Source organism: Sapajus apella, unplaced genomic scaffold, assembly GCF_009761245.1.
Source record: "Sapajus apella isolate SASKATOON/1434 unplaced genomic scaffold, GSC_monkey_1.0 scaffold25, whole genome shotgun sequence".
Taxonomy (NCBI): Eukaryota; Metazoa; Chordata; class Mammalia; order Primates; family Cebidae; genus Sapajus; species Sapajus apella.
In genome coordinates, this window is record NW_022436965.1 from 14,303,019 (window position 1) to 14,315,259 (window position 12,241).

Genomic DNA, 12,241 nt, shown 5'->3' on the forward strand with positions numbered 1-12,241 from the left:
ATTTCATTATTATATTGAAATATGATTTCATTATTATTACTAGCCTTTTCCAGTTTGTAATCACTCTACTTTGAAAAATGTATATCAATTATTTTTCTATTTTCTTTTTAGCCCCATCTGCTTTGATATGATTGAAGAAGCATACATGACAAAATGTGGCCATAGCTTTTGGTAAGACAATTTTATGGAGTAAAATAGTCTTTTGGCATTTTAAAACTTATCTGTAAATGTAGCCAATGAGAAGTTATGTGTTTTAAATGAACTTTGATTATCTTACTATCATATTTTTTTCTTGGCATGTCTTTGTAGATCTGGCAGTTTAAGGCAGTTAACATACAGCTGCTGCATAATTTCTTTCAAAATATTTAGACTTACCATAGGCCTTACCAATGGATTTGAAAACTTCTGCATTAATTAATGTTGATAAGAACTTTTGACTGCCATTCTTAGTGATGCTGGGCAATCAGGACCAACCATGAAGCATTAGTTACTTGTGGGAATAGGTTGGAGAATGCAGTGAAGCAGGCTAAGAGGGTCATAGAAAAAGGATAGAGGATTTAAAAGTTCTGTGTTCTTTTCTTTAACACTTTGCTCAGCATTATCTTTACATTATATCATGGCACATTAACCCATATGTTAAACAATTTTTTTAATTGTAGAATTCACATAATACTGAATTTATATTTTTTATGTATTTTTTTCTGGTTCCTTAGTCTTGGAGGAATATATAATTTTAACCACAGTTATGTGAACAGTGCAGCAGTGTTAAGTATGTTAATATTATTGTACAATTGATCTCTAGAACTTTTTGTGCAAAACTGAAACTCTGCACTCATTAAACAGTAATTTCCCATTTCCCCTTCCCCGCAGCTCCTGGCAGCCACCATTCTACTTTCCGTTTCTATGGATTTAACTACTCTAGATACCTTGAATAAGTGGAAGTATTTGGCTTTTTGTGACTAGCTTATTTCATTTAGCATAAAGTCTTCAATGTTTATCAATGTTGTAGCGTGTCAGAATTTTTTTCCTTTGTTAGGCTGAATAATACTCCATTGTATGTATATACTACATTTTGGTTATTCATCTATCAGTAGACACTAGGGTTGCTTCTTCTACCTTTTGGCTATCATAAATAATTTGCTGTGGATGTGGATATACAAACATCTCTTTTGGACTCTGCTTTCAGTTCTTTTGGGTGTATACTCAGAAGTGAAATTGCTGGATCATGTGGTAATTTTGTTTCTAATTTTTTGAGGAAACTTCATACTGTTTTCTACAGCCGCTGCACTATTTTACGTTCTTACCAGCAGTGCATAAGAGTTCCAGTTTCTCCACATCCTTGCCAACTCTTATTTTCTGTTGTTTTTTGGTAGTAGGCATCCTAATGGATGTATAATCTGTGTATTTTTAATTATTTTTGCTTAGTTTTTACCTATTCTGTTGGCATATTATTTTAGCCTTAGTATTCCTTGTGTTCTAATGCTCCGTATATTCTAATTCATGTTGAAATCAGGCCCATAATTTTATGCTAAAGTTGGATATGATATCTGGCAGATTGATACCCAATCATCATGAAGAGTATTGAGTATTAACACTAGTCTATAAGATCTTTCATTTCATCTGAAGCATGGTGCTTTGGTGATAGATGTATTCCCTTTGCTAGTTACTTAAAAAGCTTCAAATAAACATCACTTTCTTAGCTTGTATTATCTATATTCTTTCTTTCAAAGTGTTAAAATGATAACAGCAATGCATATTTTTGCTTTAAAAAGCAACTCTTATTGTACAGGAAGGTGTAACATAAAATACAAATGTCTACCTTTATCTAGTCTTTCTTGCCTGCCTCTTCAGAGGTTATCACAGGTAAAAGAAGTGATTAGGTATTCTTTCAGAATCTTTTTACCAGTTTGTTTTAGGCCATCTTGTTTTCTCGAATCCTTCTTGTTTTCTAGTATATCATTGTATTGACATAATTATGATTCATGAATCACTTTCTGCTCTGTATTGCCAATGAAATTCTGGTCATGTGAGTCTTGCTTTGGGACTGATACAGGTATGGTCTTACACCTGGTTATTAGATTTGGTGATTGATTCTGATTTGTCCTAGCTGTTCTTGTTATACATTCTTTTTCTAGAATTTTCTGATTACTCACAGTTTTCTATGTGTACTCAAACCTTGTTTACACAGATAGAAAAAGATATTTATATTGGTTAGCAAGTATATACATAGTAGAAGAAACAGACAACGATATACATCTATAGAGAAATATACTTTTTTTATTAGCAGATACATACTTAAAAGAGAAAATAGGCACCCATTTATGTCAGCAGAATTAAAATTATTATTTTTAAGAGTTGCAGTGTTAGTAAATTTAAAATTTCTCAGGTGGACCCAAGATATGTATTCCAAGATAGTATTTACCACTTTATTATGCCCACCTATTGCCAAGTAACTGATCTAGATACTTAGATATATGTTGCTTTCCTGGCTCTATCTCTTCTTTCATGCATTCAACATGTACTGAGTTTAAATTCTTTTAACAGGATATTGTGCTAAACATTAAGGGTACAGAGGGTAAAACAAATCCTTGCATTTAATGACCAAATAGAAGGGCTGATAGGCACATACAGAGATAAGCACAAGATAAGATAGTAACTCTTTCTCAAACTAAGGCAGATCTGCTCTGGGTTGGTAGTTAAGTATTAGATGCTTTAAGATACATTTGATGCATCTTGTTGTCACTTAAGTTGTATACCGTGGTATGTAATTTGATGTACTTTAATTTTACAGTATCAATTGATATTATCAAGTGCGATGCAGAAAAACCACTTGAACTATTGTACCGAGGATAGTTACTTCCAGCTATGTTCCAGTTTTTGAGTCTGTGAGAGATAGTGTGGTAGTAAGCCTATACAGGTGGAATATGATTAGGATGCTAAAGAAAATAAGATTTTCTACTAGATTTTGGAATAATTTCTTGTATATTGACAAAAAAATTTTTTTTTCTGTTTTCTGAGACTGAATGTTGCTCTGTCACCAGGCTGGAGTGCAGTGGTATGAGCACAGCTCACTGCAGCCTCGACCTCCTGGGCTCTAGCAATCCTCCTGGCCAAGCCACCTGAGTAGCTGGGATCACAGGCACACACTGCCACCATGCTTGGCTAATTTTAAAAATTTTTGTAGAGATGGGGTTTCACCATATTTCCTTGGCTGGTTGCAAACTCTTGGGCTCAGGCAGTCCTCCCACCTCAGCCTCCCAAAGTGCTGAGATTAAAGGCGTGAGCCATTGCACCCAGCCTAGCAAACTCCTCTCTGACTTAACAACTTAGCTTGTTGTTGTCATCTGCACATTTTCTATCATTTATTTTTAAACAAAAGTTATTTGCTAAAACCCATAATTTTCTCCTTCTACTTATCTGTCAACCCATCTCTTAACTTTATTTATTTAATTTTTTTTTTTCCTTTTTGAGATGGAGTCTCACTCTGTCACCCAGGCTGGAGTGCAATGGCATGATCTTGGCTCACTCCAACTTACATCCTTGGATTCAAGCACTTCTCCTGCCTTGGCCTACTGAGTACCTGGGACTAAAGGCACGCCAACATGCCTGCCTAATTTTTGTGTTGCCCAGACTGATCTCAAACTCCTGACCTCAAGTGATCTGCCCACCATGGCCTCCCGAAGTGCTGGGATTACAGGTGTGAGCCACCGTACCTGGCCTTATTATTATTATTATTATTATTATTTTTTGAGACAGAATCTTACCGTCTAGCCTAGGCAGGAGTGTAGTGGCACAATCTCAGCTTGCTGTTAACCTCTGCCTCCCAGGTTCAAGTAATTCCATTGCCTCAGCCTCCTCAGTAGCTGGGATTACAGGTGCCTGCCACTATGCCGAGCTAATTTTTGTGTTTTTTATAGAGATGGTGTTTCACCATATTGACCAGGCTGGTCTTGAATTCTTTTTTTTTTTTTTTTTAATTTTAATTTTTATTTTTATTTATTTTTTTTTTTTGAGATGGAGTTTCGCTCTTGTTACCCAGGCTGGAGTGCAATGGCGCGATCTCGGCTCACCACAACCTCTGCCTCCTGGGTTCAGGCAATTCTCCTGCCTCAGCCTCCTGAGTAGCTGGGATTACAGGCACGCACCACCATGCCCAGCTAATTTTTTGTATTTTTAGTAGAGACGGGGTTTCACCATGTTGACCAGGATGTTCTCGATCTCTTGACCTCTTGATCCACCCGCCTCGGCCTCCCAAAGTGCTGGGATTACAGGTGTGAGCCACTGCGCCCGGCCTTGGTCTTGAATTCTTAACCTCAAGTGATCCGCCCACCTTGGCCTCTCAAAGTGCTGGGATTACTGGTGTGAGCAGATGCACCCAGCCCAGCATGTCGCTTATCTTTAATAACCTTTGACAGTCTTTCCTTCATGATTTGTTTTGTTAAACTTGCTGGTGTTTTTTGTTGTTGTTGTTGTTTTTGAGACAGTCTCACTCTGCCTCTCAGGCTGTAGTGTAGTGACGCAATCTCTACACACTGCACACTAAGCCTCCCAAGTAGCTGGAACCACAGGCCACACAGCACCAGACACAGCTAATTTTTGTATTTTATTTATTGTATTTTTTTTTTTTTTTTTTGTAGAGACAGGGTTTTGCCATATTGCCCAGGCTGCTGATTAAAAAAAGAGTTAAATTTTGCATGTATATTTCCTAGTAATGTTAACTCATTTCCCTTTTTTTTTAAGAAGACTGTAAATTTCTTCATGTTGTGATTCTTAGTCTATCGTATTTGCATGCCTACATTATGCTTCTTTCTTGTAATAAAAATGAAAATAAAACATTTAGTATGTCATTTCCTTCAGTGAAATTTCCATGTGGGAATTTTCAGTCACATATAAGGCATATTTTGTGATTATGGTAATCCTAGCCTCGTCATAGTTGCAAGAGGTGATTATATTGTTTTTGGAACATTGTGCAAGTCATTTGTTCAGTAGATATTTGCGTATTCATTATGTGCCTGGCATTTGCTTCAGTCTTTAGTCCCCTGTGATTTGCCAAAGACCACTGTTACTTTGATTTTTCACACCTTCCTCCTTTTTACTTATCTTGAAGGTAACAAATGTGAGATGTGAAAGTAGTTAGTTGATAACCATAAAGGCAAAACCTGGTGGACGTAGGTTTTTATATTTTTGTTTGTTTTATTTAGTATTTTGTTAAGGTGGAGAGGAAAGGTAAGTGGATATAAAAATCAGCTTCCGTTTACAAAGTTTAAGTAAATTTATAGTAATTTGGTTACAGAATAAAAGAGTTGCTTTCTCTGTAGGAAGGATCTTTATAAATCACCTTTGTAATATCTTAGAAATCATTTTTTTCCTGAGTTTTAGCAATACTTATTCAGTATAGAAACTTGAATTAAAGACATCTACAAAGAAAACATTTCCCCTAATTATATGACCCAGAGACAAATACTGTTAGCATTGTGAGGATTCTCTTTATTGTTTATTTTAAATGTACACATATATACTTTTTTAAAGAGAAATGGGATTATATTGTATACACTATGTTATAGATTGTCATTTTTACTCAGCAATGTGTATAGTGACATTTTTTTTCTCATATCAGTTTGATACTTTTCCATAATTTGGTTGAAAAATAATTCAAGGAGTTTTTTTTTTTATTGTAAGGAGGTACACAAATGTAAAAGGTTTAACATTATATAAATATATAATGAAAGGGAAAATTTTCTGTAATCACACCTCTCCAGCATTAACTATGAGTAGATTGTTTATATGGCATACAAATTACAATATAATTTTTATTGGATTACTGTATAGCATTGCATTGGATTGATACAAATTTATTTAGTCAATTTCTTAGTGTTTAGGTTGTTTCTATTTTATTTTGCTATTTACAGATAACCTTGTATTAAACACCCATCTAAATATATATATCCTTAGGATGAATTCCTAGAAGTAAAATCAAGTCAAAAGGGAATGTAAAAGCTTAAGATTTTCCCTGCAATTTGCCTTCTAGGAAAGTTGTGCTGGTTAACATTTTCTGTAACAGTACCTGTGGTTGTTCATATTCACATGTACTCTTTAACTATGACAGTATTTTCTTTTGTCTTTTTTTCTTTTTTCAGACAGGGTGTCACTCTGTCACTCAGCCTGGAGTGCACTGGCATAATCATGGCTCACTGCAGCCCTGAACTCCTGGGCTCAGGTGTTCCTCCTGTCTCAGCCTCCCAAGTAGCTGCACATGCCATCATACTTGGCTAATTTTTTCATTTTCTGTAGTAATGTGGTCTTGCTATGTTTCCCAGGCTGGTCTTGAACTCTTGGTCTCAAGTGATCTTCCTGCCTCTACCTCCTAAAGTGTTGGAATTATAGGCGTGAGCTGTTTTACCTTACTGGCAGTATTTTATTTTTACATTCTGATTGATAAAATCTAGCATATGATTTTAAATGAGCTTTTTGTGACTAGTGAAGATAATGGTTTTCTCATGCTTATTGAGTAATTTTTGTCTTTGGTTGAGTTCTCTGTTTCTCTTTTTTATTTGAATAAACTCTGAGTATTAAGGATATTAGCATGTCAATAATATGAATAGTCTGTTTGCTTAACTGAGCTGTAGGTATTTGCTTTTCTGGTGTTGTTATGAACTATTTAAATTGCATAAACTTAAAGTTTAGTGAGCACAGCTTTTTAAATTTGTATCCAGTAGCCTTGTTATTTGAGTTTATTTTGAAATAACTTTTGTGTACTGTTCACCCAGTAAGTGCCCTGTATATCCTGTTGATAATGTAAAAATACAAACAGAAATAAATTTGTTAGATTACTTATGCTGAAAATGAAGAATAGAAGACTAATAGTCATTATTTTGTGACTAGTTTATTAATTTTTCATTGATTTAATTAAGCCTTTTTTTTCCCCCCCCTACTAATAGCTACAAGTGTATTCATCAGAGTTTGGAGGACAATAATAGATGTCCAAAGTGTAACTATGTTGTGGACAATATTGACCATCTGTATCCTAATTTCTTGGGTGAGTTTTTGGAATGATTTTTATTTTAAAAAATGTTTTGATCCCCAAAATTGTGTGCTAGCACTAATTTATTCAAAACCCTACCTTAGTGGTAAGCAAGTCTCTCTCTACTACGTACTGCAGTGCTTTCCTCTTCATGGGTTGTGACATAGATTCTATATATTGTTAGTATTTTTTAAGTTTTATTGAAGAAACTGATGCAACTTTTAGATTATTATGTAGCTCAGGGACCACTGGGCCATGGACAGGTACCAGTCTGTGGCCTTTTAGGAACTAGACTACACAGCAGGAGGTGAGTGACTGGCAGGTGAGTGGGCATTACCACCTGAGCTCTGTCTCCCATCAGATTAGTGGGGGCATTAGATTCACATAGGCGTATGAAGCTGATTGTGAACTGCGTATGTAAGGGATCTAGGTTGCATGCTCCTTATGAGAATCTGATGCCTGATGATCTGAGCGGGTACAGTTTCATCCTGAAACCATCCCTCCCACCTGCCTTCGGTCTGGAAGAATTGTTTTCCATGAAACCAGTCCCTGGTGCCAAAAAGGTTGGGGACTGCTGATGTAGATGACAGGACTGGATGTGAGGCTTAACAAAAACGGCAGCGGTTCTGAACACCATGAGGTCTCCCTGTGAAGTGTTGTACATCCCTACTGTTTCTGCTTTGGGGGCAGAAGTAAAAAAGTCCATAGGGAGAGGGAACCCAGGTTTGTTGAAGATTGAGGGGAGGGGACAAAAGAACTTGGGTGTGATTATTCCTAAGTTGGGAGTGAGTGGATGAAAAGAATCTGAACTAGGGAGGCAATTAAAAATTAAGAACTTGGGAAGGAATACATGGACTAGAACTTTTGAGAGAGGAGTGCTAAGAACTAGAGAAGAGAAACATGAATAGGGAATCCTTAAGTATAAATAATAAATCAGAAATAATAACTAGTCAGCCAATTGTGAATATCATAAAAATTCCGCATGTTAACTATCTTAAGATATTGTAGGAAACTTTTAGTCTGAGTGTTTTAGGAATGAATAATAAGCTAAAGATTAATTTTCAGGTATGGGTAGGCATTAAGTAGGACACTATTGGGTTTGTATATCAAAAAGGTCAATTCTTCATTTTAAAGACTCAGAGTTAGAGTGTGGTGAGTACTTTTGTATTAGATTCTGACCTGCTAGTACTTTGGTGGCAGTTTGATTTTTAGCTCAAGTCGTGTTTTATGATAAGTTATGAATTTGAACGTATTCAGCTATGGTTTTCTTTTTTATTTCTGCTCTGAAAGTGCCTTAGCTACAATTGTTTTTTCTCTGTTACTCTTCACTATAATTTTTTTTATTAAGGAAAATCACTGGATGATTACATAGCAGAAAGGGGTGCTAAGGGAATTATACTGAAGATTTTCTGCTGGAATGACAAATTCTTCTAAGTGGCTAAAGTTTTATGGCAAACGTGGTGAAGGAACTTAGGAAAAGAACAAAGAGAACTATTGAGTGGCATGGCACCTTGCAGGACTAAATGGGAACCCATGTCCTGTAGTACAAAATCCTTTGTCCCTGAGCTTGTCAATTTGGATTGATGCTGCCCTGTGGAATCTAGGATCACTCAAGATCACTATGATTTTTCCGTTGTCATAACTTTGGAAAACTACTTATTCTTTTGGAGTGGTTAAACATAGAAAGGAATCTGATGTTCTGAAAATTTTGGTATTTACTAACTTTTTCAGGCAACATTCCTTAGTTCACAAGTTTGAAATTCTGTTTTATGAGTTTCTAAATAGTGAGAGTTATATATTAGTGTGGAAAGAATATAAAAATGTACTACTGTTTAAGCTGGAAAGTGATCCCCTACATTATATATATTCTCTTTCTTTTTGAGACAGAGAGTCTCGCTCTGTTGCCCAGGCTAGAGTGCAGTGGTGTGATCTCGGCTCACTGCAGCCTCCTCCTCCCAGGTTCAAGCGATTCTTCTGCCTCAGCTACCCAGGTCGCTGGAATCACAGGTGTGTGCCACTACACCTGGCTAATTTTTGTATTTTTAGTAGAGTGGGGATTTCACTATGTTGGCCAGGCTGGTCTTGAACTCCTGGCCTCAAGTGATCCTCCTCCTGCCTCAGCCTCCCAAAGTCCTGGGATTATAGGTGTGATTCATGGTGCCCAGACTTACATATTCTCAGGTATATGTACCTAATGAACAGTGAAGTTACATTTACTGATTTTTTTTTTTTTTAAGACATCCTCTCTGTCACCTGCTGAAGCTCAGTGGTGCAATCATGGCTCACTGCAGCTTTGATGTCCCTGGTTCAAGTGATCCTCCTACCTCAGCCTTCCAGGTAGCTGGGACTATAGGCATGCACCACCATACCCAGCTATTTTTGTTTATTTTTGTAGAAACAAGGAAGGTCTCACTGTTTTTTCCAGGCTGGTCTCAAACTCCTGGGCTCCAGTTATCCTCCTGCCTGAGCTTGCCAAAGTGTTACAATCACAGGTTTGAGCCATTGTACCTGGCCCAATTACTATTTTTTTTGAGATGGAGTCTCACCCTGCCATGAAGGCCGGAGTGCTATGGTGTGATCTCAGCCCACTGCAACCTCTGCCTCCCGGGTTCAAATGATTCTCCTGCCTCAGCCTCCCAAGTAGCTAGGATTACAGTGCACACCACCACACCTGGCCAATTTTTTGTATTTTTAGTAGAGATGGGGTTTCACCATGTTGGCCAGACAGGTCTGGAACTCCTAACCTCATGATCCATCGGCTTTGACCTCCCAAAATGCTGCGATTATAGACCTGAGCCATGTGACTGGCCCAATTACTGATTTTTTAAGCTAGAAATTATCTTGACAGTGACCTCTAGTGCATCTTTCAATGTGATTATATTGTCAACTGTGGAAATAACATTTCATCCTGATACATGTGTTTGTGTTTTTCTGCTGATTACCTCTTCTAGCCTTGGCCTTTGTTCAGTGATAGCCAAATACTAAGGTTCTTACACTAGGTATGTAGAGACTATCTTCTGTTGGCTCAGAGGAATGTCATTGAGATCTGTTGATCCATGTGTTCCTGAAAGAAGAATACCACTTGTCTTTTTCTATACTTAAAAAGTCTTCTAAGTTATTTTCATTGCTTTAGCTTAAGTTGGCATGATTTGCATAATGGCTACAGTTTCTAATTAGGTTAAGAAGACATTGAGCCTTTTTAAATGATTTCAGTTTTCCTCTTAGTTTGGTAAAGTAATTGGTCATATGTTATATGATTTGAAGATGTTCTTGGCATCCTTGCACCTACTTAATTGATACGTTAAGACCTTTCACGTCTAATGGGTAGTCATAGGTAGAGGGCTGGTCCACACAATTTATGTAGCAGTGCTCTTTAAACCGTTTTGCTTGTGTAACTCATATGGGAAATTTGAAAAGTGATGATCCTCGCATATTTTTAAGTTTGTATTAAAATTTTTTCTTCATAATTTTAAGTGATTGTAAAGAATAGAATTTAGGCCAAGCGCAGTTGCTCCAACCTGTAATCCTAATACTTTGGAAGGCTGAAGCAGGAGGATCACGTGAGGCCATAAGTTTGAGACTGACCTGGGCAATATAGCGAGACCTTGTCTCTACAAAAAGTTAGCCAGGTGTGTTCGTATGCAACTATTTTCCTACCTTATTGGGAGGCTAAGGTGAGGGGATCATGTGAACCTGAGGATTTTGAGGCTGTAATGAGCTATGATTGTACCACTGCACCCCAGGTTGGGCAAGAAAGCAGAGACCTGGTCTCAAAAATAAGTAAATAAAACTTAGAAAAGAATGTAATTTCTAAAGTATTATGAATATGATTACTTCAAAACTGTTTTATCTCTTTTTAAATTGTAACCAGTGGAATCTAAATGTCATAGTGTTTTGTTACTTAATATCATTGGTTTAAAAATATATAAGTAAGCTTTTTATTCAATACCAGAAATTTCATTCATTCCCTTTTTTTGTGAACTTCTATTTAAATTTCATGTCACATATATAGTTTTATCCTTATAACCTATTACCATGGTTGAAATTCCAATTGATGTGCTTGTGATACTTTTCTATAACAAAATGGTATATACAGGCATGCTTTTATTGCCCTTTGTTTTATTGCACTTTACAGAAATTGCATATATATATATATATATATATATATATATATATATATTTTAAACAAACCGAAGGTTTGTGGCAAACCTGCATTAAGTCTCTTGATGCCATTTTTCCAACACCATATGCTCACTTCATATCTCTGTGTGCTCAGAAGAATGTCACTGAGATATTTTAGCCAAGTTGTGAATGCAAAGGAAAAGTTCTTGAAGGAAAGTAAAAGTGCTACTCTAATGAACACATGAATGATGAGAAGGCTAAATCACTTATTGCTCATATGGAGACAGTTTTAGTAGTCTGGATAGATACCAGCCACAACATTTCCTTAAGCCAAAGTCTTATCCAGAACAAGACCCTAACACTCTTAAATTCTGTGAAGGCTGAGAGAGGTGAGAAAGCTGCAGAAGAGAAGTTTGAAGGTAATGGAAGTCGATTCAAGAGATTTAAGGAAAAAAGCCATCTCCATAACATAGACGTACAAGGTGAAGCAGCAAATGCTGATGTAGAAGCTGTAGCAAGTTATCCAGAAGATCTAGCTAAGTAAAATCATTTTTGAAGGTGGTTATAGTAAATGACAGATTTTCATTGTAGATACAATAGTCTTCTTTTGGAAGAAGATGCCATCTAGGACTTTCATAGCTAGAGAAGGAAGTCAGTGCCTGCCTTCAAAACTTCCAAAGACGGGCCGACTCTCTTGATAGGGGATGATGCAACTGGTGACTTTAAGTGCCAATACTCATTTACCATTCTGAAAATCTGAGGGCCCTTAAGAACTATGCTAAATCTACCCTGTCTGTGCTCTACAAATAGAAGAACGAAACCTGAAGACAGCTATCTGTTTTCAGCATGATTTACTGTTGAGACCTACTGCTTGGAAAAAAAGATTCCTTTCAAAATGTTACTGCTCATTGACAATGCTCCTAGTCACCCAAGAGCTCTGATAGAGATACAGAAAGGAGATTAAGATGGTTTTCACACTGCTGACACAATATCTATTCTGCAGCCCATAGATCAAGGAGTAATTTTGACTTTCAGGTCTTATTATTAAAGAAACACATTTCATAATAGTTACCATAGATAGTGATAGTGAGTCCTCTG

The 12,241-nt window shown here is 36.6% G+C and overlaps 1 protein-coding gene across 9 annotated transcripts in view; it reads left to right on the plus strand.

Annotated features, from left to right (window-relative positions):
• Positions 1–12,241, plus strand: part of COP1 (COP1 E3 ubiquitin ligase) — a 222,101-nt gene that overhangs the window by 19,682 nt on the left and 190,178 nt on the right. For all 9 annotated transcript variants that reach the window (XM_032291321.1, XM_032291323.1, XM_032291326.1 and 6 more), the window contains exons 2-3: positions 112–171; positions 6,939–7,036. In XM_032291321.1, the coding sequence (XP_032147212.1) occupies positions 112–171; positions 6,939–7,036 (158 nt within the window). The remainder of the gene's footprint in view (positions 1–111; positions 172–6,938; positions 7,037–12,241) is intronic.